This window comes from Fringilla coelebs (assembly GCF_963513975.1).
Source record: "Fringilla coelebs genome assembly, chromosome: 1".
NCBI lineage: Eukaryota > Metazoa > Chordata > Aves > Passeriformes > Fringillidae > Fringilla > Fringilla coelebs.
In genome coordinates this window covers 43,888,913-43,916,723 of record NC_140028.1, presented here as the reverse complement: position 1 = coordinate 43,916,723, position 27,811 = coordinate 43,888,913, and the positions used below count along the sequence as shown (strand labels likewise).

At 38.9% G+C, this 27,811-nt stretch overlaps 1 protein-coding gene across 3 annotated transcripts in view; it reads right to left on the bottom strand.

The window, feature by feature from the left end:
- Positions 1-27,811, bottom strand: part of NOL4 (nucleolar protein 4) — a gene marked incomplete at both ends in the record, with an annotated part of 183,696 nt that overhangs the window by 133,310 nt on the left and 22,575 nt on the right. For all 3 annotated transcript variants that reach the window (XM_084203142.1, XM_084203143.1, XM_084203144.1), the window contains 3 exons: positions 4,167-4,279; positions 4,790-4,901; positions 15,355-15,504. In XM_084203142.1, the coding sequence (XP_084059268.1) occupies positions 4,167-4,279; positions 4,790-4,901; positions 15,355-15,504 (375 nt within the window). The remainder of the gene's footprint in view (positions 1-4,166; positions 4,280-4,789; positions 4,902-15,354; positions 15,505-27,811) is intronic.

Genomic DNA, 27,811 nt, shown 5'->3' with positions numbered 1-27,811 from the left:
CCCTGTCCTGGTTTGGGCTGGGATAGTTACTTTTCTTCCCAATTGCTGGAACAGTGTTGTGCTTGGATTTAGTGTGGGAATAATGTTGATAACACACTGATGTTTTGGTTGTTGCTAAGTAGTGCTTACTCTAAATCAAGGACTTTTCAGATCTCATGCTCTGCCAGTGAGCAGGTGCACATGAAGCCAGGAGGAAGCACAGCCAGGACAGCTGGCCTGAACTGGCCAAAGGGATATTCCATACCACAGAGCATTATTCCCAGTATATAAATTGGGAGGCATTGACCAGAAGGAGACTGGCTGGGCATCATTCAGTGAGTGGTGAGGAATTTTATTTGGCATCACATGTCTTTCTTGGGTTTTATCCCTCCTTCTCTCTCTCTCCTTTCATTACAATTAGTAGTAGCAGTAGTGGCAGAAGTAGTAGTAGATTTTACTTTGTTTAAATTATTAAACTCTTCTCATCTCAACCCCTAGGTTTTTACTTTTTTTTTCTGATTTTTTCCCCCATTCCACCAGAGTGCGTAGAGGAGTGAGCAAGCCACTAGATGATTCTTAGTTGCTGGCTGGGATTAAGCCACAAAGACTCATGGGAAGATATTTTCATATGGCAACCTGACCTGGTAAGAATCCATGGTCAAATTCCCTTGACATGATGTCACACTTACATTCTGGTTAAAGAAGCATCTATGAGAATGAGAAAGCCCATAAAAGTTCTGAGCATGGTCATGACAGTCAGTAGCAAATAAAAGTAATATAATCACAGGAGAATCATTGCAAATTTATCCTACATTGTACATCTTTAATATGATTTATCCATCAAGTCCAGTTACAGAGCATTTAACAGGGATGATAAGAAGGGCAAAAAGTAAAACTCCTGATCATTATCCCCATTTATAAAAGACAACAGTTTTAGGCATAGCCCAGAAAATATTCAAATACATATTTGACTTCAGTTGCTTCAGTCCCACTAAAGTTCACACATCCACTCATGGATTAGAAATTAAGTATCCACAAATCTTGCTCTAGAAATGGCTGAGGCAATGTACAAACCTAAGGCAATATATTTTCAGTAACAACTTTTCTGATGGTTACTCCTGTTAAGAAGAAAAGTACTTGAAAGAGCTGAGAGGAAACTGTGGCAAATAGATTTGTACATCCTGAAATGTTGGAAATAGTTTTCTAATTCATTTTTATTTGCATTTTTTTATCAAAACAGGACAAGACAGGATTCTGACTATTTTTCTGACCTAGAAAAATAGCAATCTCTAGAACATTATTTACTGTGTACTTGTTGTGAAGTGGCTATTACAGGTATTAATATAGCTGCTTGCTTCTTTCTGAGTGTTAACTCTTTAATCAGTTCCTCCCCTGGGTCTCAGCAATGTTTCCAGTTTGTATGGACATTTCTCCTGTTTCCAGAAAGCAAGTTCCCTGCACTAATGACTCATGTAAAATTAAGATGAAGTACTGCAAATACCAGTCAGGAGCAAGAGTGGGACAACACACAAGGTGAAGCTGTTCTGCACTGCCACAGCAGGACAATGACAAATAAGGAAATAAACATACCTTGTTCTCAGAGATTTGTAAAAAAACAAATGGAAGAGTGAGGACTTCTCTAACAGGCACCTGTCTGTCTTGCCTTACACAAGGTAGGAACACCCCAGTTACAGCAGCAGCAAACACCCAAACACTGCCCTCACAGATGAACTCTGGTGTCCCCCAGCCTCAGACAGGCCAGGGCACACAGAGACGAGATGGGCCTGAGGTTTAGGGAAAATACACTCTGCTTGTTCAAAGAGCAAAATAAGAAAACAAGCTCCCCCAGACCTTCTGGATTGCTGTGTGTCTGTTAAAATGCAGGGGTAATTCTCAGTGAATCCTGCAGGAACCAGCAAGCAGCAGCTCACATATTTCAGTTCTGAGGTTAGGCAATTTGATGGGCCCACAGAAAGGGGGCTCTGGCTGACACTTGCACAGTTATAAAGCAACACATATAGGCAGCCTGTTTGCCTACAGCACTGCAGAATAACTCCACTTCCCTTCCCAAACTGTGTACACCTCTACCTGTGTAAACCTCTGTCCGAATCTGCATGGACACATGGGCATGGGAACAAAAATGGAGAACCACTGGCATCTTTATAACAGCTGCAGCCCAGCTCTAAATTCCCACACAGTGCTGAGTTCTCCTTTTAGATGAAGCCTGTTTCCCTCTCATCAATGGTCTCAGCTTAAAAATGTGGAATTGAAGATGAGAATTTGATTTTCAGTCATTGTGCTAGCTAGCAGTGGGATCCAGGTTTACTCCTGTCTCAATTCCACACAAGAATACGGATATGATTGATTAAATCTTTCCTAAAAACCCAAGCCTGTTTTTTAAGTGCATGAAATAGTTTGAACCAGATACCTTGCTCCTATGTACTACAGCATTTTCCCTGACATTTTGTTCTCAGGGCAAACAAATGTACAGCCCAGGGGAAAAGGAAAACCTTGGCAAAACTGTGATTTGAGAAAAGACGTAAGGATTATCTTGAGAACTTTCCTTGTGCCCACTCTGTCCTGAAAAGTTATTATTACTAAAACAAACAAAAATTGCTTTCATAAATCCAAAACTTTCCTTGTGCTCACTCTACCCTAAAAAAATTATTATTACTAAAACATATAATAAATTACTTTCATAAATCCACTGCTGCAGGCATTTCATATACAGTAACAACAGAGCTACAAAACCAAGCTGGGCAGGGAAATACCAAGGAAAGTTAAGTCCTGCTGCCTCCATATCATTGCCACTGGCTTGTCTAGATGAAAAACTGATTAAACAAAAATTTCAGTCGTCAGACCAGAAAGACTACACCAAAACATTCAGGCTACAGATGATCTGCGGCATGGGGTCCTGATCCAGCATGAGCACTTAACCCTGTTGTGGAAGTAATAATTCTCAAAGGGAAAAGGTGTAGAAATCAAGGAGTCCATTAATTCCTAAGGCTACTGCCGATTAAAACCTCTTCTCTCCTGCTAGTTGAAACTCTACTTCCAGATCCTCCAAATAATCAGGAGACTCAATAGAAGGAAAAAGATGACCAGGCTGTATTTATGCATTAAAACATCTGCATTTGGGATCTCTCCCTACACCCTCTGCAATTAAAAACAAGGGCCAAACTGAAACAAGGATCCTGATATTCCTAGAAGAGTGGTGAAATCCCCATTCCAGGCAGTGTTGAATAATTCATGAAATATCCAGCAATAGCCCATACCTACTTATTGGGAATACAAATCTGGCTGACTCTGCACAAGTCAGAAGTCAGTCAGGGTCTTGACATAATTAATCCAGCAGTTAAGGTTGTTTGTGAAGGCTTTCTTTATTAAAAAATATCTTGTAGTTGGACAGGAAGACTTAGAATGCAGAACTGGTTTTTGGCTGGTGCATAACTGAGCTTCTATTTGGCAGCTTAACTGGTAAATGAACAAACTTCTAGCAAAATGAGGTTACTAAAAATAATTTGTTATGGGCCTGTGAATTGATGGGGCACTTCTTAAGATCTGGGAAAACTCTGAATAAATCAGAGAAAGCAAACAAGCTTTGAGAAGAAATAAATACAATCCAACCCCAATTCTTTATGAAGAAGCTTGATTCTCAGTCTAATTCTCCTCCTTCTTTTTTTCTGTCTTTTTATTCAAAATTTCAAAAGCAACTCCTACTCTTATCATTAGGCTTTTTGCCTTAAGGTTTTCAACTGATGTTGCCAGGACTTTCATCACTGTCAGTACCATGTGTTGCATCATGTTTGCTAGCTTTGAGAACATCATGGCAGTCATTTCCGCTAAAAAGCAGACAATGGAAGTCACTGCTGGGCACAGAACTAAGTCTTGAGTGAACATGCTGCCCACATCACCTTTTCCACTGGTCCTGTGAAAGAGCACCTTCAGGCAATTCAAAGTATACTACCCCCAATCACAGAAGGGCCATAAGTCATATTTTCTCTCAATCTGATTGCTTTTAAACAACCCTGCCTTGGCTTCAGGCTGACTCTTTTAGCAACAAAATTATAAAGATGGGATTAACAATCATCTTCACTTCAGTTTTCTAGTTTCCTAGCCACCTGAAAGAAAAGTACAAAACAATGCAGGAGAACAGAAAACCAAACTTAAAAGATTTCAGGTTTTACCTCATCTTGCTGTGAATTTAGTAGCTGCAGCTTCATGTGTTTCATATAAGCCATAGTAATGGGCATGTTGTAATCAATCATACTGGTCACCAAAGTTGGAGGTTTTCCATTATCTGCAAAAAAATAGTTATTATGCAACATATGTTAATTGTGGAGGCTATGTCAGCCTATTCTGCAGTTAAAGTCACCCTGTTATGTTATTTAGCTCTAACTTTTGCATTTGCAATCGCCTGTAGGCTGTACAAATGGAAGTCTCCCAAAGAAAAAGGAAAACCAAGATCAAACCCTGAAAACTGATGAGCTCTTCTACCCTAAATGACTATAGCCCATATACTCTATCTATTCCTTACGCTTAAGCTCCCATACAAACATTTCCATAGCAAAATAAATTATTTCCTCCAGATAAAATCATCTTTCATTGAGGGTGCAGATGGCATTACACTCCATCCCTAAGTGAAAGCAGAAGATTCACTACCTTCCAGCTTAAGAAAATGAGATGATCTGACTTAGTGAACTGTTACAAGTCTACCAAATTTATATGAACCCTCACTTAAGCTAGGAACCTATAAATGGGTATTAGAAATAAAATGACTTTACATCCCACTATTTGACACTAAAACTACCTTTATGATCCGCTCCATCTGGGTTTAAATGCATTCTTTTCTGGCACTCTGAGCAGCTCATTAGAAATCGTGTCACCGCTTCTCTCGGTAGGAAGGCATAGGTCTCTGAAATCTGAAATTAATAACAAAATATAGGTGTTATTATGTAAGCTGATTGAGCATGATTTAACAGACCTGATCATCATATTTTGAAATAAGGCACATTATCTTTTAATGCCAGGAAGCACAATGAAAGCATGTTCTGCATACTATGTAGGATTTCAAGAAGCATCTCTCCAATCTGCCTACTTAGCATCTAATGGCTACTAACCGTTGGTACTGAACAAAATCCCACTTATATCAAAAGGGGGGGTTGTTTTCTGTTTACAGTTAATTTCAAATTCCTTTCAACAAAAATGATTCATACATAACAGCTATCCCACTGTGGAATGGTATCAAAAAAAGTTGAAGAGAGACCTTTTTTTAATAACCAATGCCAAAAAAAGAAAGCACTTATCTTATGTGTTCTAGTTTGGTTTTTTTTTGCTGTAACAATACATAGACAGACATAGGACTTGATGTATTAGCAGCAAAGAAGGTTGGCTTACTATTTTAACGTTGTACTTGAATGTTTTGTGAAATTATTTTTCTAAAGCTTGTGGTTTTGTACTTTGGAATACCTACATTATTTTTACTAATAGTTAAAGAATTTGTGAACCAGTTGATTTTAGAGACTCTGCTTTACCTGGCAATATTTTGAAACAACAGATTTTAGTTGTTTCCTGACTTCAACAAAGTCATTGTTTCTAACCATATACTCACAAGTAGGCACCAGAGGGATTTTTTTTCTCTTTTGAGAAGGAGAGGAGGAAGCAGTCATTCTGGTTTTAAATACTGCATTCCGCTCACCCCAAAGGGTGCATCTGTCTTTATAGACATTTTGCTTTGCTGAAAAGGACCCGGAGGCTGGTGCCAAGCTGAAAGTGAGCTAACAGCATACTCTCTGATCACAGACAAACTACATCTCATACTGGCTACTTTAAGTGTAGAGCCAACAGACCAAGAAAAAATTATTATTCCTCTCTACTCAGTGCTGGTAAGAAAGCAGCTGGAATAATGTGCCCAGGTTTCCCCTCGAAGTTCACATTCTTCTCCACACTTCAAGAAGGCTGCTAAGAAGCAAGAGATGGCTCTGAGCCAGCCCATCATAGCAGCTGGAACCTAAAGGAAACCTTGCAGGAAAGGTTGAGGGAGATAGATTCCTTTCATGTAGGTTATGAGGCCAAGAAAGATCTCATTTTAGCCCGCTGCTGCCTGAAAGTGAGTTAAAAATTTGTAGAGAAAAACTCTTTAGAGTGTGTAACCAGGGACAACAACAGAGGAGTCTTGGGACATTGAAACCAGACATCAGCAGAAACTGTTACACTCCAGTGCACTGGAGCAGCTTTATCAGATGGGTGGTGTTTGATGAACACATCTAAACCTGGATGTTTTCAAGCCAATAAAAAGGCAAATGCATAGCTTTTCTGTGATTCCCTATAGAAGTTGATGCATATACATTGAACAATGCAAGTGTTGTAATGAATCTCCAGCCTCTTTTTTCCCAACTATGGTGACTATCTTACAATGAAGATGATTCTTAATGAAAGACCAGGACCCAGGAAGAGAGATTAAGAGAGTGAGTTGTTAATCTGTTTGTACTGCCCTGCTGTAAAACTTACAGCAGGATTTGATTTCCTATCAAGCACTATGCTGAGATGCAAGTCTCAGTAGGAAGTGAAGAATGGAGATGGTGTGTATGAAAGTGTGACTACGGAAAGGACAAGATCCCTATTAAACTAGAATTAAATGGGATTACATATTGTCCAAATCACTTCTACCCCTTAAAAGGGAGCTAAAAGGAGGAAGAATAGTCAGTTTTAACTTTCTTACACTTTTCCACTTGGCTTTTCACCTACTTAACCTATGATGAATTTTACATTTCCTAAAACTTCATGGACCAAATTTATCAGTGGCATTATTTTTGAAAATAGGTGGAGTTTAAATTAGTGTTTGTTGATGTGATGTGTGTCACGTCAATATATAGAAATGATGCACTATAAAACAGGAATGCAAAATATACCATCATGTCTATAACATTGGGTTTTAGGCTATTTATTGTTGGTTTTTTTCTTATATAATGAAAATCTTATTGGGGAGAGAGAGGAGAATTAGTGTAAAAGCAAATATTGTTCTGTGATGAAAATTGGCAAAGATTTTTTTTCTGGTCCTGAAACACCTTTTCTGAAAATTAAGGCACTAAATGAAGCCACTTTTGAATGGGAGGTTCTAATAAAAATATATTTTTAGATTATTTTTTCCTGTTTTTTATACCCACAGAACAGATGCTTATTTACCTTTCTAAACATGAAAACACTGGTTATACTCATGCTTTATGGAAACTGAAAAAAGAACATAAAACCAGCTAGAATTCAGTATTGAAAAAATTGGAAAGTGCACATACACAGCAACCTCTCTCTTACAACATTTAACATGTTTAGCACTGTATTGAAATTAATGGAGCTTACCAATGGATTCATTAGTCCCCTGCATTTGATAAGAACGCTCCATTTATTCTAATCAAGCATCTCTGTCAAAATTCCAGTTCTGCTCAAACAAGATGAAATTCCTCCATGGAGAGAAAGTGAGCTAAGGCCCAGATTTGATAGGTCTGCTCCAATGACTATAAGGGAACTGGGTTTTATAACTAAATTTGTCCATAGAGCAGATGCTCATGTCTCCAACCTCCCACTGCAACACAGTTTTAAGGATGCCCTTCCCTAAATAACTCCAGATTTCACCAGCTTCCTCCCCTGTTTATTTTATAATTTGAATCAATCACTAACATTCCTAGACTTCAGTCTGCATAAATTGGTATAACACAACAGGAATCACACTAAAAGAGATATATAAGGAGCATAACCCACAACATTCCTTATTCTTGTTGCCTGAATATAAAGAAAAGAAAGGTGTCTCCAACTTTCACTGCCAGGAAGCTGATGAATTGCCTCCTCCCAACTGCACAATTTCACACCCCCAGCAGTGCAGACCCTTGTTTGCCTTTCATCTCTACTTTATAAGATGCAGATAGCCACTTGCTTGCCCTGGCCAAGCTCTGAACCAGCTGTAGCTGAGAAATGCTCAACCAAATTAGCACAAGGCTGAACATAAAACCCCATATTTCAGCTCTCAGTAGAGTTTACCAGGCTGTGCACAAGACTGGACTGATGTAATTCAGGGAGCTGGCTTGCATGTGAGTGTTTCAGAGAACAACCTGGAGGCCTATGACACCTTCTAAGTAATTACACAGAATTACCTGAGCGGTCTGATTTCATCAGGAAAAATGGTTTCTGTCCTATACTCTATCCAAAAGAAGGAAGTAATTACTCAGTTCTTGCTGATGCTGTATCCTCTCACTGCCTTCAGTGGCCCAGCTCCTAGTCCTCTTCTCAAAGCTATCAGCTAATAAAATATATAGCCAGGCCATCTTTTTTCAGTGATGTGTTACAAAAAAAGAATATTGAGTTATTGTAAATCCATTAAAAAAAAAAAAAAAAAAGAGATGCAAATGCTTCTACATTTTAAGAAAAAATAAAGCCAGGAAAAAAAAAAGTGGGAAATATTGCCTTATTTACAGTCATACACTGACAAATCAGACTGGCATATTTTTGGCATGACTTACAAGAAACTTCTAATGCACATGCCCATTCTCATCAAAGACCAATGAGTGCTGATTTACCATATTGATAAAATTACTTGGATTGATTTTAAAAAATATTATAAGTAAACTTTTCTCAAATATATAAGCTCTAGAAATATCCTTATGGGATTCCTTACTCTTACTTGTGTTTTTATTGCACATAAGTATATTTTCTGCTGCTTGTAGAGATGTGTTATCTCATAACTGGATGTATTCTGTATCATAGAGAAATTGGAAAAACAGCAGATTCTAGCAGGTTTGTGTTTAGGTATTGCATACTAGGTATAGATATTTTACCTATATGCCTCCTTACATTGTAAAGATATAGGAAAAAGAAACAGAACTTCCAGAGCATCAAGCAAAAACCACAAAAACCACAGGGTTTGTTTTAGTCTCAGAAATTATAAGATAAGAAGCAAGCATTTCCTAACAATACAGTCCATGCACATCTACATATATTTGGTTTTAACTCTGAATTGAGAGGAAAAAGAGGACTTCAGTGGTTTCAGAGTCAAAGCTTTTATGGTCTTACTTCACCATTAACAAAAAGGTTTTGGTATATTTTGACATATATGACTGCATCCAAAGCATCATGCAGCACTGCTGGCCTTTCTAGGCTTGTTTACTGGATCCCATGAAGAGCACAACTAGCACAGGCAAGCAATCCTCTACCTGAGCACGTAATCTGATTTACACTGGAGCTAAGCAATGAATGTCCTAGTTGTCTGTGAGACAATTCCATTCCTACTGCATCACTACAGGCAGAGAAAACAAGCAAAGTTTCCTTTTTGCTCTTTCATACTCAGATGATTTAAGTGCAGGATGTTGTGATGATGTAGCTTTCAGAGCTAAATTTTTGCTTGGAAAATTAACAAGTCCTAAACTGAAAGGCAGATTTTAGGACACATATGGCAGAGTAGGAAAGACAAGTGTGAGGAGAGGGAGTGAAATTTTGCAAGTGAACCCATTAACCTCTAAAGAATTAACATGGAGGGTGTATGTGTAGTCTGTAAGATACAATGTGTCAGAATAGAGATTTTACATGTGTGTTTGTATTTTTTTTTTTTTAATTAAAGAGGGTAAAGGGTAGAAAGATGATCAAAAGAAGACTCCAGGAGGAGGGAAAGAGAGAGATAGGGATAGAGTGAAGATGGTAATCTGTCCTGGGCCCACAGCCATCAAACCAGGTGGCAGAAATTGGTTTCTTGATGACAGGAGGGCAAGCCAGCCAAGGGAAGCCCTCTCCTTTCCTCAGCAAGAGGTCAGAATAGAGGCCTGACATAGGAAATCAGATCTAGCACTGCTGGGAGTTTTTGCAAGAGCTTGCTACCCCGCTACACTGTGGGAAATGCTGTTCCCTCATGTGCTAAACTTGCAGTTCACAGCTCCCTTCTCTTCTCTCCTCTTGTAGCAAAAACTCTTTCTGTGAGGGAAGCGATGGGAAACACCTGCTAGTGGGACAATTGCCAGTACACTGAACACTCACCCTTTGCAAAGAAGCGGGAACAAGCTCATGGAGTAAAAGTGCACGGGGCTTGGCTGTTTTGCCATGCACACAAGAACGGTGTGGAAGCAAGAATTTAAGCATGCTAGGGCCCTGCACAAAGCTCAAGTTCTTCCACTTCCCCAAGGAAGGACAAGGTCTGTTCTGCACAGAAACCACCCAAGCCCCAAACCTACTTTAGCCCTGTTTGATCAGGAAGGAGATAATGTTATCTCACACTGCAACCTGTCAAAAAATTATTCCCTGAGGAAAACACACTCAGTGTGATGCTTGCAGGGGACTCATGAGCACATTCTTGTTTTGGGAAGGAAAAAGAGTAACCCCCTGTTTCTCAGTCTTAGCAAGGCTTTTCTTAGGCTGACAGGAGAGATGGGAAGCTACTCAAAATCTTGATCCAAAATCAAGAAACATTTATCACTGAAACAGCTGGATGAGGCCCAAGACCCCAGATATTACCCCACATATTAAAGATTCCTGTTAATGCCTCAGATGTTATACATTTATGCACTACCTATCTGATAAGAGCCTTGTCTCAGGTTGCTTCCCCTTGACACATTAGTATCTCCCCATGTTTTACAAGCCTGCTTCTTCCAGCTCATCAGCCCAGCGGCTCTTTTTTCATATATGGGTTGGGAGTCTTATTGACCAACCCATTTCACCTGCACAGACATGACAACCCTCACTCTCAATTCAAGTTCACTAATTTAATGTTTCAAGATTTTGCACAGAGACTCACAGACTCAACAGACAGATATTAGATCATCCTTCATAGTTAAAAAATTCAAGCAGAATATCTACATAGAATTAAAGGTGCTTAAGGTAGCTATGAGACTTATACACTGCTCTCAGCTAGATGTGTGCTTACTTGTGGGAAAATGTGTCCAGATAACATAGAAAGGTGAGGCACCTTCTCAATTGTTTAAATTAATGAAAGTCTAATACCTTTTTTAAGATATCAAAACAAAGTAAGGAAAAATCAAATCTATTCTGAAATATAGGGCTTAACCACTTCATCTGGCCTGACAGTACCAATAGCTGGGCATGAGAAGTAACACAGATGTTTTAGCTTGCCAGCCTCATCACAGACAATTTGCACTTCTAGAAGACTGTAAGAAGGCTATTTTTTTTCCTGGTTTGCACTGAATCACAGAGTAGTCCTGACAGCTTGAGCCTGTTGCATTATGCTGCTACTGTAGCCACAACTTTTCCCAGTTACTCCCACCTCTGATATATCCCTCAGCACTTGTATTTAAGTTGTAGACACAGATGAATAGTTTAAATCAAAAAATATAGTTCCACAAAGGCACAGAAAGCCTGCTATGCACTTGTTGCATGCCTTTCCCAAATACACCAGATGGATTCTTTTCCTGAACACTTCTCTCCCATGCGTCCCCATCCCCAGTTTGATGCCACAGTTCTCCTTTCAGAGTGGGATGTCTATACAAAAATAACTCCCTGAGAACACAGAGTGAAAAGCACTACCCCAAAGCTCAGCAGTTCCTCTTAGACACTGAGCTGTGGCAGCACCTGCTAGCGGAGATACCCCTGCGAGAGCCCAGTGCTTTCTCCTGACAACATTGCTGGCGTCAGCACTTCACTCCACTTGAGGCCCAGCAGAGGACCCAGGAATGCAGGACAAGCATGGACCTCTTTGGGCACAGCTGCTTTCCCTTACCCTGAGGAACATGCTCTTTTCACCTTACGCATCTTCCTAGTCACCTGTGCCCCTGCTGAGCAAGCGACTTGGCCAGGCCTTGTGTCACATATCCTGCCTTTGTGAGGGAATTATCTCCCAGATCAAGACTCTCAATGTTTTCTCTGTTTGTAAACTTCCCTGGGAACTGGGAAAGTAGCTGAGATTAAAAGCACCCCATTAATTATTCCTTCAGCCTGGCATACTTTGGATATGATTTAAAGTTCTTGGTTTCATTTTACATATATAAGCCACATCTGGGTTATTTGCTGGTGTAGATCTACCGAAAGTTCCTGGCAAGGAACACAGCACATCAGTCTCACCTTGTATAGAAGTCAGGTACCCAAAATGAACACAAAACCTGTCAGCTAAATAGGACACTCCTCCTGTTTTGCATATTTTCAAGGTTACTCTCCCACATCATAATCACAGAGTTTATACAATTCCCTCCTGGTCTTTTAGTGTGCAGAGGAGAAGAGAATGGGACCTTATTCTAAACTTAAATATGGAAGGACAGATGCTTTCCTAATTTATCTAGAGGGTTTGTGCCAAAAATCCTGAAGTTTGAGCTTGGTACATTGCTGCCCCAATTAAAATGGAAAGGCTCTTTCCAGTACTCTGCTCTTTAAGAGGTCTCAAGTACCACATCCTATTTATCTTCCTGCACAGTGCTAGTGTAGGAAGTTCCACACAAATCAATCAGTTGTAAAAATATCATGCATTTCCATGCAGTTAACATAAACAAGGCAGTGCAGATTCCCTAAATGAGTTTGTCAAGTGTTCTGAACACATTTTTAGAGAGACATTCTGATGTATTTTAGCACACCAGCACCCAGGGTGACTCTATCAAAAATTAAAAAGACTCTAGCTATACCAAATGTGTTACTCCATGTAAATGCAGACAGTAGTTAATTAAGTCACCTTTGACAATTTCATTACCCTTCCAATCATTCTTGAGTGTATTCAAAACTTTGAGTGGAGCAGGTTTAGTATTGAAAATGAGACTCACACACATATAAGCAAATTAATTACTTAAAATCAAATATGTTGCAATTCTCAAGGTCTATGCCATTAATTTTTCAGAAATACTTAGGTACTGAAAATCCACTACAGTATTTATGGACTTCAGAAGTTCAGGAATTTTGTACCAAACTTGTGGTGTTTTCTTCCCATAATTTCTCTGTTAAAAGGTTTTGGTTATCCAGTGGGAGAACAGAAGCAATGTCACTATATCATGCCGGGGTGAATTACAAATAGCAATTGTAGCACAAAGTTTGTGAACCACATCTCCTATAAAAGTTCTTCACTCAAACCATTTGGTGAATACTTATGCATGATAAATACATGCAGAGATCTCAGGGATGATTCACTTCTGACACGTGAATAAAGAAATAAGACTAAATTAATCTTGTTCCAGATTCACTTAATGAAATTAAACCCCGGCAAAGTACTTCAGTTTGATTTATAAAGCTTTTAAAGTAAAATGGTTTGGGAGACAGTTACCTGAGATATTACCTTTTTCCTCCTTACAGTGCCACAGAGGAGGTAGATACTGCGTGGCTTCCTGGAACAGACTGACACTACAGCTCTTAATTTTACTAAAGGCATTTTCATGGATAGGTCCAGTAAAGGAGAACGCATTTCCCCTGATGGTCTGGTAGAGTTTGCTGCCTGTTTACTTAACCTAATTCTTATGTCAGAATAGAGAGCAAGAATTGAAATTTGTTTCTTCCGGGGTCTTTTTTCCATCTTTTAATCTGTGGAAGACTTTTGAAATTATATGTGTGAGTCTTGTCACTGAGAAAGACAACTCAATGCCCTTGATAAATTCATATGCAAGTAAATGAATGCACAAATATTGCAGACTGACAAAAACTTACATTTTGGCACCCTTAACGATGCAACAGGCTCATGTCTTAATTGCAATAAAAGTTGACAATAGATGAAACTACTGTGTAGGCCACTGAATCTGCACAAATAGTCCTTCTCAACAAAGATACAGTAGTCTTTCATGCTATTCACAATAAACCAATTTCTTATCTGACCTGCAATCATGGGATTCTTACAGTAGTAAATATTATACTTGGCACAGATTTGTGGGATGATGAGTTAAAGTATTGTATTTATAGTTGGCAGCATTCCTTATAGTTGTATATTATTCTAAGACATTTGTGACCTATACCTTTGAAGCGCCTACTAAGGTAAAACAAAATAGAAAGAGAAAGGTCAATGGAAAATATCACTTTTCTAATGCTTTCTGAAAGAGAAGATGAAGTATCAAAACGGCTGGGATGCCTGGTGAAAATTAATTTAGAGAGTTTGCATTAGATCACCCTGAAATAACACTCCAAGCCCTACAAAAGCACACCCACATGAAAGATGTCTTCATATGTCTATCTTAAGGTCAATACCTCTGGGAACAAATTATAAGAAATTTTGCCAAGAGCTTATCCCTCAACAAACCATCTGAAATAGCCTATAAATAAAATATCTGTGAAGGGATTCACAGATATAGAGAAAAGATTGCTGTAAGGGTGAAAGAAACAGTAATGGAAAACAGCTGTTTCTCACAGCCAAAATTGAATCAGAAACCTGGAGTTTTCCCATATTCCAGTGACCTCCAATGAAAACCGGCTCACATAACTGCAGGCTGTTCTTAAGATGAAGAACTGTGTCCAGTGTGATAGGTCACCTCAGGGCCCTGTCCACAGCTCCCTGCCAGCCACATCCCGCTGGGACCAGGGGGAGACATGCCTTGGATGCCCTGCAGTGTGGTCAGGGGTATGTGATGGGCCTTGGCTGGGCACCCCTGCCCTGCCATCCTGGGAGAGCCCCTGGTGCTTCAGCAACTGGAAACAGCTGGTCAGGTGGGCCAGGATCAACCTGAGTGTGCCGGGCACTATCACAGCCTGCACATGGAAAGTTAGTCACCCAAATCCAGGCAAGACCATTAATTTTAAGCACCTTGGGAAAGTGTAGCAAATGTTTCATTAGTTCTCCATAGGACAGCAAAGTATTATATTTGTGTCACTAATCACAAAAGCCATTTATAGCTATTTTAGGACTATGATGCAATTAAAATTTTAAAATAGTATTTTCTCTCTACTCAGCAAGTTTATGCAGGAATGGGAGGTGCCCCCTCAGCACTTTCATTATTATACTTAGTAGTTTTCCAGCCCTTTGAATTTAGGACATTTACAAGTTTTCATACCATTAAACCATTAGGTAACACTTAGTCTGCAGCAATACACTATAAGGCACCTTCATTTATATGCTGAAACACAGCAATCCATGTAGCCAAGTTGTGACAATACCTTCTAAGTCTGCTTTAACACTTCATCCATTTAATAGTGATTAATTAATATAGAGCTATTAGAAACCATTCTAGGAATAGCAAATTCTCTTCTTGCACCAATGAGAGAATGTCTAGTGAAGTCAGTGGATGTGGCCCTTATTACACAGCAAATGTGATTTCTAAACAATATGTTTTCATGCACTAATGAAAGATCTCTGAAATCAATTTGAGAGTGAGGGTGTCAGTACTAATCTAGTTGGAAAAAAACCCCACAAATCTCATGCCATGTGACTAAACCCAAATAACTCACATTTTTAGAGAATGGTGTTCACTTTAAGCTGGTTTTTGTACTTACTGCTTTATAGGTTCTCTTTTGTCCAGCATGTTTTCTGATTTGTTCTCCATTGGGCCCAGTTTCAACATGCATGGAATAGATAATGTCAAAGAAATCTTCTACGACGGCCACCCGCCGTAAAGACAGCTTCTCATCTACACCTACTCCATCCTGAAAAGGGAAAAAAAAAAAAGAACAGAAAAAGTAAGGGAGACAAGATGAATAGACAAATTATGATAATCATGGGACACATTGCCCTTTTTTAGAAGGGAGTTAAAGACTCATTAATATCTGTAGATCACCCACCATGCAAATAACAGACACAGTATTGTAAGAAAGCTGTGTGATCAGAAGGATCACACAGACCCTTGCAAGAAGCCCATTTTGCCAAACCAGGACATTTGGCGTCTTGATAGGAAGGGATCTTCCACTCCAGTATTTAAAAAAACAAAACAAAAACTATCTGTGCTTCTTTCTCCAAATGCAGAAACATTATTCAAAGGCAGAAGCTGTCCCAAACACATGGCACAAAAATGCATTATGTGGTTGTTAGCAAGGATGCAACAGCTCTGTTATTCTCTCACTCCCCAGTAAATCTGTGCTGAGTATTTCATAAAGATGTTTAATAAAAGGTTTTAATTCAAAGAGCTGATTGTAATTATGAATATGAAGGAAGTTGTTATAAACAATTTGCCCTTGCAAAAATTACAAGGACATACTATATGAGGACATACTACATGAAGACATACTACAATATGAGGAAAAGAAAGGAGTGTTTTAAATATTTTCTACTTTCGCACACGGATGTCCAGTTGGAAGTGGAAAAGTGAGAACACCTAGCATCTGATTTTCAAAAGTGATGGTGTCAGGGTAGCTAAAGACTTCTGAAAAGAAACAGTCCCCAATGTCTCTGAAATTAACCAGTGCAGTTCAGCTCCTGCCTTTTTAACAGAACCATCTACATGAGGTTTTGTTTGTTTTACAGCTGCCTATGGACTCAGTTCTAATGAAGGAGCAGGAACTGGGACTCTCATTTTTCCAGAATAGACATCTATCAAGCAGGCTGCAGTTTGTAATACAACACCGGTATATGAAAAATAAAATGAGAATGGCCAATTCACTTGTACTCCAACACTGTATTCGAATTTAGATCTTTGGAGGCAGCAGTATAATCTAACATTCACTGTGTATTTTAAGCAATAACAGTGTTCCAAACCGAATGTATTTTATAAAACCATTACTGCTCGTTTAATTCATGCCACAACAAAACTGATTTACATGGGCACTTCTATGACAAAACACATGCAATTATGGCTGCAGTAACCAAATAAAGACAAAGATGAGAAATTAAAAGATAAGAATTCTGTATGACTCCCACTTGCTGTTTCCTGGATCATAACTTCTTGCTAACTCACTCCACTAAGTCTGCTGTATGTGGACAAAAGTGATTCATTTTTCTCACTCCCCTTATTTTTATTCCAGCCCACCTAAATTCTTTATATATTTCAAAGGAAGAACCCAAATAATCCCAATGGCTCCAAAGAACCCCCCAGGGTGATATAGAGGAGCTCTGACACGTTCCTAGTAGCAATGGAGAAAATGTCAATGCCTTTAGAGCGTAACCTTCTAAATGTACATTATCCCAAGTGACAGTGGGTTAGGAGGTGTTGATACACTACCAGGCAGACAGGCTATGCCCTGTCCTACTCTTCTTTCTTCACAACTTTCTTCAGAAAGGTCCCTGCCCAAAGCTACATGGTCTCTTCCATTGTGCTCTTTATTCCCAGGAGACAGATGGACCTGGCCAGAACCCTGGCACAAGTGCCATGAGAGGACTGCCACAGTTCTGATGGAAATTACTGTGTTGAGGATTGAGGGTGGAAGAATGTGAGAAATCTGCAGGGCAATCTCCACCACAGGTCAAAGCCTCAGATCTGCTGGAAACAGTTGCTCTGAGAAAGCTGCAAAGCTCCCAGCCCACGATAAGTTGCTGGCCACTAGCTCAAAAACTATGTGGTGTTGTGACAGGTTTGGTTTAAGCATCATTAAGAATTTGCTTGGTACTATCCACCACCATTGCCTACTCTTCTAAAAAAATTGCTTTAGAATAGGGCCAACATCAAATTCAGATCTTTGCAGCTTTAATCTTTAGGGGAATTCACATGTGAGCACTGTAGGGGGGCCCATCTTCAATCATTATTTTCTCACCACCCAAACAGCACAGTGGGATCCCTGATGATTTCAAACACTCTTATTATGACGACAGTGTTATCTCACACTGCTCTCCAAATACTCAGAAGTTTATAGTGTTGATTAACTGACAAAGATTTAATCTGTTTATTACTAATTAGTTTTATTTTATGAATTTCCTATGAGGGAGCTCTCTTTTTTAATTAAAAATAAATGCATTACAACAATATTAATTTAAAACCTGAGATGCCACCTCAGCAGAGCTGACACATGCAAACATTATGAATACATTTAAAGAAGAAACTCGGAAATTAAACTCATTTTGCTGCTTTTGGTGGCCCTAGTGTGCAGTGCTCTCTCTAATGGTCCTCCTACCTCTCTCCCCAGACATGGACACCCGAAGATTGGCAGGTATGAGCTGGGGGTGTTCTTGGAGGGGTATTTCTCTATGTAGCTGACTAAATCAATAAGCACTGGTATTACTTCTAAAAATACACAGAAGTAAAGTCTGCATAAATTATCATGACTCCTAATTGAAGTTCTAGAAAATGAATACAAACTTTCCAAACTTTTTCAATCAAAAAGGGTAGGAAAGAAATGGCTTAGAGTAGAAACTGCTTCAGGGGGTGTAATTAAATATCTATATTTGTAACTTTATCTAGCGGAGCCTGGACATGACTGAGTTGGCTTCATCCTGCTTGGTGCTGTCTAAGACAATGAGGTAGACCTTGATTCAGAACACCTGCAGTGCTGTAGAAGGTGCCAAGGTGCTGTGAGCAACCTGCTCAGTTCATCCAGCAACATGCAATGCTGGGCAGAGCCATGAGCCTCAGCTGCAGAAGCAATACCCCACATGAGTAATTTGAATAAGGTAGCTACTTACTGATACTTTTGATATTCCATACTGACATCCCAATAGGTAAAATGCTGAGAAATTTATAAAACTTCAAATCTCCATTTAAACCATAAAGTCTCTGAAGTGGATGCAGTTGTGTCAGGCTTTCCTGCCATATGCCATTTTACTACACTTTTATCATGAAATTGCTATTTTATAAAGGCATTAACAAAGCAGCTGTGCTTTATAAGATGACTTTGGGTAAAAATTTTCACATTGCCTAAGGGGACAGGTTTTTAGCTTCAGCTAAGGCTAAAAAAAAAACTGAATGAGAGAATGCATCATAATGCTATTCCCATGACTGAAAAGCTATGAAATGTCCACAAGGGACAGGACAAGTAATAGGCTTAAACCACACAACGGGTGATTTACATCAGACATTTGGAAAAACTTACTATTGATGGGGATAGTCAAGCTCAGTAACAGTTTGCCTGGGGAGGCTGTGGAATGTATATCATAGGAGGATTTTGAGACCAGGTTAGGCAAAAAATCTGTCAGGGATACTATGAGTAAATCCTATCTTGGGTAGACTAGATATTAATTGAGTTTCTTCTTGATAATTCTAGGAAGCTTAAATACCACTTTCAAAGTGAGTTGGGCAGTAACAACTCTGGACTAGCAAGGAGGATATTTATAAATCACTGAGGTATTTTTAGGACTTTTATTCAGCATGGAAAGGGTCCAAGCCTCACTTTCAAAAATGATTTAGGAATGGAAGCCTCACTGAATGCTTTACTTCAAGTATTGAACTTAGACTCTCCAGTCTTTCAGGCCATATCATCCCTCTCCTTTCAGCCATCACTGAGGTATGCCACGCCCTGTCCTAAACCAGTTTTCTCAGATGCCTCTCTGGTCAGCAGTGTGACAGACACTGACAAACTACATTCATCCTTACAGCTGCTGGAAAGGTTTCATTCTCTATCAGTGAGATTTTACTTCATTTTACTCTTTGCATTACAGTTTTTCCTGTTTACTCTTGATTTTATGTATATCCAGAGATTTTCCTGTATTCTTAGGATACAAATAAAGAAATGTTTCCTTTCATTTTTAGCACTACAAAATCCATTTGTACTCTGAGATTAAATTTGTTTCCTTGGGACTTTTAGATATGTATACAAAGAATAAATTTCTGAACAGAAGTGAATTTTGCAGAGAGTTGTGCACCTCCCAGAAAGTGCTAAGGATCCCAGTGAACCAGGATGGTTGGGGAGACAGGCAGTCTCTTTTATTGAGGTTGAATCTACAGGGCTTGGCAGAATAAAGAAAGGAAGAAAGTTTGCCTGTAAAGCAAATAGATAAAACTCTTAAGGAAGCAAAAATATCTATTAAATGAAAGGTTGTCATTTTTATTGTTACTTTGCACAGGAGAAAATAATTTAGTACAAGCCTTTAAAATTAATGCCACTGAAACAAAAGTGCTTGTAATTCCTTGCTGCCCCATCTCCTGTTGAAATTCCTAAGAGGAAATAGGTCTTATAAAACACCCTCTTGCTTTGTGAATGAATATAACTATCAGCATCTTGACAGTGTTTGAAAAATATTCCTATAAACACATGATAGACGGGAATAGAAAATAAAAGGAAAGTCTTGGTTGGTAGTTTTATAGAAAATGTTCAGGTCTATAAAAATCTCTGTTGTGGAAGCATCAAAGCCAGAAGCACCTACAAAACATTAGGAGTAGATGCAAATAACAATGCACCTAAATATTTCATTACATAATATAAATCACACATAAATCTAAGACTGCTTTGAATGCAGAAATATGATGTGTAACATTTTTCTCATATAATCAGCTCAGACAGCAAGAGAGTTAAAGCTCATTTATGTCTCCACACCTCTGCTGACTCGTGCCACATTTTGAATTTTCCCTGGATGAGAAAAAAAGTCTTTTGCTGACTGAAACATTGTACCCTGAATGAGCAAAAAGTTTTGCTCATAGCCCTACACATTGTTAGTTCATGCATGATGAGCTCCTGACATGACTGTATGCAGATGTTTTACTCCCTCAGGGTTCAAGATATGAAAATTTTGTATGGAAAGTCTTAGGAGGAAACAATGGTAGTTGATGTGTAACATGAACCCTATATATCTGTCTGCAGAAATAATTCAAAACAAATTAACAAATTGAAAATTCCATTTTACATTATTTCCTTTATCTGCTTGTCCAGTAAAACAACTGTAAAGCAGATATACTGATATTTGAAAACAGGGATGAGCATTTTATAATGCCTCTTACTCCCATAGAAATGAACAAATTACTTTAATCAGACCATGTATTTGAACTCCCAGGTTATGAGTACATCCATTTGAATATCTGACTCATTCCTGTCAGCACAGTGAAAATCCACAAAAGAGTAAAAGTTATTAGTATTTGGTAGCTATTATTAAGTAGCCTAAAATAAATAAACTGATCATTTCTATCCAGTTCCAAATGAAAAATGTCTATAATAGCAAAAGCGTCATTTGTTATTTGAAATTTACAGTTTCTGTTCCTCATTATATCATGTTTGAATAGCAAATCTCATTTTTTACCAGCAGATGGAGACAGGAAAAATCAGAGTTATATTAAAACAGATACACCAGAACCATTTCCAGCTGACAAGTTCTCCCTTTAGAAAAAACATACACTACAAGAACTAAACAAATAAGCTAGGACATGGCAGGAATGAGTCAAACTAATTGTAGACACAGATCATGAAAACAAAGAGAATAAAGTGAAGTTAAATGGGAAATTAATTTACCCTTTGAGATGAGAGACTAAAATTAAGCAATAGACACAGAGTTTTGGTGCATGAAAGCTGAAGGTGACAAGAAGTCCTCTTACTGGACTGGCTTGATAGGTGAGTTCAAAACAGCCAATACGCAAAATCAATACTGAGCAGAAGTCCCTTTCTCCTTTATCTCTTGAACTGTTTCAGATGATGGGAAAGCACCAAAGACAAATCTGTCCATAAACTGTGAGGGGTGAATGCTGGGTACCATATAAGTCTAAAATATCCCACCCAAAAGGGCTATCCTACTGAATTTTTTTAGGTGAGGCCATCATCTGATGTAGATCATTAGCTCCATTAAATTAAGCTCTATCAAGGAGAGGGAATGGGTTGTGAAACTCAACTTGCCAAATTGTATAAGGAAGGTCTAGGTCTGTCACCTGTCTTTCCTTGCAGCAAGGTAAAATAGGCCCAGAGATAATTTCATGATACACAAAATATTGTCAAGGGTATTTTCAGAGGTTTCTTTGGCATGAATAGGATACTAACATGGCCAGTGCTCTCTTCAATAAGTATTTAATTTCTTTCCATATTAAAGGGCAAAAATTTTTTTTCTCATCTTTCTTTAGAAATGTATATGGATGGCAAGAGGCAGAAACTGATGCACAGGAAGCTCCACCCAAATATGAGGAAGAACTCCTGTGCAGTGACCATGCAATGGGACAGATTGCCCAGAGAGGGTGTGGAGTCTCCCTCACTGGAGATTGTCAAGAACTGCCTGGATGCAACCCAGTGCCATGTGCTTTAGGATGACCCTGCCTGAGCACAGAGGTTGGATCAGATGGCCACAGTGATCCCTCCCAACCTGACCCATTCTGTGAAAGGTAGATCTATCATCAGTGGGAATGCAGAGAATATTTGAACTAAAACATGGAGTGCAAGTACTGACTCGAGTCTCCTACCAAAAACAAGCATGGACATATGATACAAGAGATCATTTCAAAAAGATGCCTGCATTCAGAGTCTTGAAGGAACAGCAGGAAACCCTGTGAGAAACACAGGACAGGCAGAGAGCCCTGGTTGCAGTTCACTCTTCACAGTTAAGAGCTGCTTCTTAACTGTGGTCTGAATACCCTTTTCCCTCAGCACCTGATTATTTTTTCCTGTGATGTTTAAACATTTACACAACCCTTCTGAACAAAAGCAGGTCAGAAGCTGGGTCACACTTCACTGTTCGTGAAGTTTGGTTAGCTGCAGGCTAACCAAACACCATGAGCTGGATCTCCATCAGCAAGCAGGTCACCGCAGGAGCAGCACATCTGCGGAGCAAAGCACATGATGCCAAGGAGCCCATCCCACACCGTAAGCATTTCAAGATATCTCTAACTTGAACCTCTGCAATAGGCACAATTCTAGTCACAACCCAGTAGGTGCATGTCTATCAAATGCCAGTTTTCTTTCACTGAAATGAATCTGTTCATATACTGAAAAAATATTACACTGTGCAACAAAGCCCAGCAAGCGTGGTCAGGAGCTTTGTTCCAAAGACATACTCGTTTTCCAAACTAAAATGCCAACATAAATGCCTACATACCTTCCTTAATAAGGAAACAAGATAGGATTTTTCATGCACACATATTGTGATGAACATTACCTAAACTGATGAGAAAGATATGTAATTATCTAGCTCAGGGACACACATGGCCCTGGTGTGACTCAGGAAATCAGAAAGAAGCTGAACAAATACTTATTCTGAAACAGATCTTATTTGCCACATTAGCCCTTCTACAGGCCTCCCTCTCTAGCAAATTCCTGCCTATTTGGCCTGTTAAAACAACAGATGATGCTTCTATTGTTATATGCAGTCTGATATCAGCTAGCCTTTTTCTTTTATTTTTTGAAAGAGAAAGCAAATAAATGCTCTATTCTGTCTACAAGAGTTTGTTGAGTTGGTGTATTTAGTACATGAAAAAGTAACCCAGGCACTACATTCATCATATTGAGTGAAATGTATGTGACAATTCCAATCGAACCAAAGCTAGAACTGGACAGAGAGAGAGAGGAAGAGAGCATACAACACCTGCAAAGGAATGGCAGATTGCATTTCAAAGATGAAAAATTATGGTAAATTTGTAGTAATAATAACAATAACAAAACAAAACAAAATCTGCAGATTTTAAAAGAAAGCAATTTCTTGAATTACATATTTTTATTAACATGAACTTAACTACTATTTACTTGTGAATTACTAATTTTGAAAAATTGTCTTAAAGTAATTTCTGATCTTAGGAAGTTTCAAAGAAGTTTTTTTTCTGAAGCTTATCTTTTGAAAGAGAAGCAATAACTATTTCTTTTTTTGATAACCAGATTGTATTATTTCCTGTTCCCTGAAGGATATTGTCTCTTTTCTAATGGGTTAGCATTCTATTAGAAAGAATTAAGTTTTGACATTGAAGTTGATTTTTTTTGAAAATATTCATGACAGGTCTGGAAACATCCAGCACACTTCACTTGCCCTCTTCAAAGTCACTATTTTAAGCAACTGAGAGCTGATAAACCTAGCCTGGACATCAAGGGTAACTGAACAGAGAGCTAAATCTAACTGAAGCCTTTTTGTTTAAGTTCACATTCATGACCAAAGTTTTAATGCATGTATTCCTTCTTCATGATTCATTAAAGGATTCATCTAGGTATAAGGACCTTCTACAGCAATTTTCTGTAATACTATGATTTCTAATAAATTGTAGATTTTAAGCCAAAAAAGCTGTCAACATTTCAGTTCTACCATGAAATAAGATGAAAGTGTGTGAAAATTCATCCCATTAAAGTAACATTTTATTCTTTTACTGAAAGTAAAACTGACCATAGAGGCAAGTATTAAGATAACTATAAGATTCCTCTTAAGACACTAAAAAAGTTTCAAAGATATTCTGAGGCTGGTGGTAATCTTTCTGTGTAGAGATTTCTTCAGCTGCTGAAGAAACTGTAAGCACACCATCAGACTAAGTAAAAAAATGAAGGATAGCAACTCACTGAAGCACAAGTGTCCACTAAGTGTATGAATACTGAAATGACATTGTCTTTTTCATGTCCTTCTACTCTTCATACATTTTATCTGATAATTATATCTGCCAAGTTGTAAACAGTTGCTCCAGGACTTTTCCAGCAAAGACTGCAATGCCAAGCTAAATGCTTGGCGGGGAACTGCCTTTTCAATCTCACAGCTAATCTGGAAGGGTCAGCTACTCCTGGTGAGTATTTTAAGGGGAAGGGACTTCAGCTCCCCACTACAACAGCTCAGCACACTGTACAGTGATTTCCGTGAAACTTTCTTTCCAAAAGTTAGTAGCAATTATAATATATACAAAACTTAGTTTTACTTTAGTCTCAAGATAGACAGTCCTTTGTATCTGACGAGCATGAAAAGATTTGCTTTTCCTGAATAATAATACAAGGATAAACCAAATAATTCTTCTCAAATTTTTTTTTTACTGCAGGGGATTTTAAAATAAATGGGTGTGAATGCTAGTGTGGGCCTGCTAAGTATGTTCAGGGTTTTTTCCTAAATTATAAGATCAGGTATTGTCACCAGCTCAGAAAAAAGAAATGGACAAGCTACTAAACAAACCTTAACTCTTAACATTCCTGTCATGCTCCAAAAATGAACCATCTCCCACTTATAATTTAAAGTGTGCTATACTTTACAGGTATTCAAGCACTAGGGGAATGCAATGTAGATCTATAATGCCACCTTTTTTCAGACTGATGAAATGCAACTACTGTACACCCAAAGTAACCTAACACTAAAGTGAAGCTTAAATAATAAGTCATTACCCCAAAGTGCTGCCTGTGAAAATATGTATATTAAATATATATATTTTTAAATTCTATTCCAAATACTCATAATCTTCTGATGTAAGGGTGTTGGCAGAGGGAGCTTTTTTAATACATAATGTGAAATGCAAGTGCCAAGTGTTACATACTGCAGGGAAGTGCCAAAAGCATACCACACCACAGATCAACCCTGCACAGTGACAAAAGGTCTAAATAAAAAAAAAGGTTCAAAATCCTAGTTAATTGGTACAACATTTCAAAAGTCAGGGGAAGAGGATGAATCAGAGGACTGCTGACAGGATATAGTGGTTTTGTGTCTAAGTCTCTGGCTGCAACTCTAGCAAGGGCTTTTGTTCCTAAAGTTGCTTCCTCCTTTTACCTGCTGCCAATGGCAAGGAACAGCATTGGGGTGGCAGGGAGATGAAACGTGTGACCTTATCTTTCCCATCCATGTTTCTGCAACAGCTGTTCCCTTGCTTATACAAAATGAGTTCATGGTCTCAGCACAGCTCCCAGAGGACAGCTGTCTCCATCACCAAAACCACTGCTACAACAGCCCATCAGGTGCCATTAATTGGTAACCTCATTAACGTCATCAGTAAAGACACTAGGGATCAGATTTTAAGCTGCACTGGTTCTGTACAGGCAGCTTAAGGTACAGAAAACATCAGTGGTTTTGCACCACCCGTGCACAGCTTTGGTGCTGATACAGCCTAAGCACTGGCTCAGCAGCCTCACTTGCAAGGCCAAGTGCAGAATAATGACAACTGTCCCCTCTGCAAAGGGGCAGAAGTCCCCAGGACACCCATGTTCCACTTGTGGCCTGGATGTCTGACCACATTATCAAGGTACTTCCCACACTGGAAAAAAGCTGCTTGTTGCAGGGATCAAAGAGTACTTCCCAGACTAAACACTCTTAGAGCAAAAATTAACAGCCTCTAATGGAGATCCCTCTAGATTTCTGCAAGGACAAATGAGCAGATTATGAAGAGGCTCTCTGTAATTACACAGGTAATGTTACCTGGCCAGGGACAGAGGCCACTGGGGACTCAGGGTCATATCAGCATAAGCAGAATGCAAGGTCACTGACTTCCACCTGCATGTGGTCTCAGCTGCAGCACTGTGCCGGCCCTGATGACATACAAACACCAGCAAAGTAGGAACTGTAGGGGTTAGGGTCTGTTCTCAGATGTAGCAGCACAGTACCAGAAAAACCAGGCAAAACATTGGATACACAATCTCTCTACCAGGTTTGAAACAAAAGTAGTAAATATCATGTCAGATATTGGCAATAAGTTTTTGGTGCAGCCAGCAATGCCATGAGCCAAATATCTAACCACGTTCTTCAGGAAGATTCTTCATGGAGAGGTATAAAAGTTTTCCTTCCAAAAAGATAGGAAAAAAACAGAAGATTTCTCATCCTCCCTCAGACCCAAGGGAAGGCTTGTACCCTCAAAAGTATCATCAACTTAAATTAATTAGAAAATAATGAATATTCTTTTTTTTTCAGTTTTTTAAATATTTGTATGTGTGTGCACACAGATCAGGTTTTATGAAATTATCTCAGCAGGCTTATGTGGGCTCTTCAATAACTTAATTATTGAGTTTTTCTTTAATTAAGCTACATTTCCCCAATTCTATCACTTTTTTAACTCCTGCAACACTTTTCTCTCCTGGGTAACCTAAGCAAGAACAAGCGCCAGATGCAAAAATCTTGTGTTTCTGTGAGGAAGCACTGCTGCTGATAGTCAGATTATTTACACCACTCTTTTTTCCTTTTCTTCTTCCTCCCTTCCTCAACCATAAACAAAGTCTACAGCATGAAGAGGCCAATCCTTGCCAGCAGAACCAAGTTTTGAAAAACACTGCTCCACCATATGTTCAGTCCTGACCAGCGTGATAGTTCGGAAGCTGACATCTGCAGATGGGGAGTTCATACCACCATTCAGCACAAACATGCTGCTACTGTACACTGAAGTCAATACTAGCCAGACTTTGCTTAGGAGAAATTTTCAACACTGATCTACAGTTTCACCTTGCCAACTAATTTTTGTTACACTGATGTAAATGAAATAGATATAAAAAGAACCTCAGAGAAAAATGGTGGTGCTGATTGAAAAAGGGAGTCCCTGTGAATCCTTTTGGTAATTTCCTTTAGATAGAAAACTCTTCTGTATCAGATACTGGTGTAATAGAAAACACTTGCTAATGTTAGATATGATGGACCTTCAAGCAAGCCCACTAAACTCTATTAGGCCTGTAGGTCATGCACTACAAGGATACAATGACCTTAAATAGTCCCCTGAACTTTTTTGAAGAAACAGTTAACTCCGTTTTTCTCTGAAGAAGATATATCAACCTTGCAATAAGCACTGTATGAATCAAAGTCTTTCTTGCCTTTTCTGATGCCCTTCTTAAAGCAGCAAGAATACTCTGCTTAAATGTTCATGGGAGTGACATTGGTTCTTCTTCTACAGAAGCACAAAGATAAAATGCATTTTCCCTGCTACTTTTACTTTTTCTCCCCCTTGCTCCTCTCTTATTCCATCTGTAGCTCCTCATGCAGTCCAAACACTTTTTCCAAGGCTTAAACAGATTTATGGCTAGCAATTTCCACAGGGACTGTGCGAATGCTCTCTCAGGCATGCCTAGGCACCAACACTCACCAGAGGGCTGGAAATCAAAATCTGTGTCAGTTATGCCACTGGCAGTGAAATTCCATGAGTTCCTGTTTGTTGTATCCCTCGTTCAGGCCTTTACTGTATAGCAGTGCCCTTCTTCAAAAGGCTGCATCTAAAGCCTCTGTGTGAATTTTCTTAAAAATGTTCTGCAGTTTTATCTTACATGC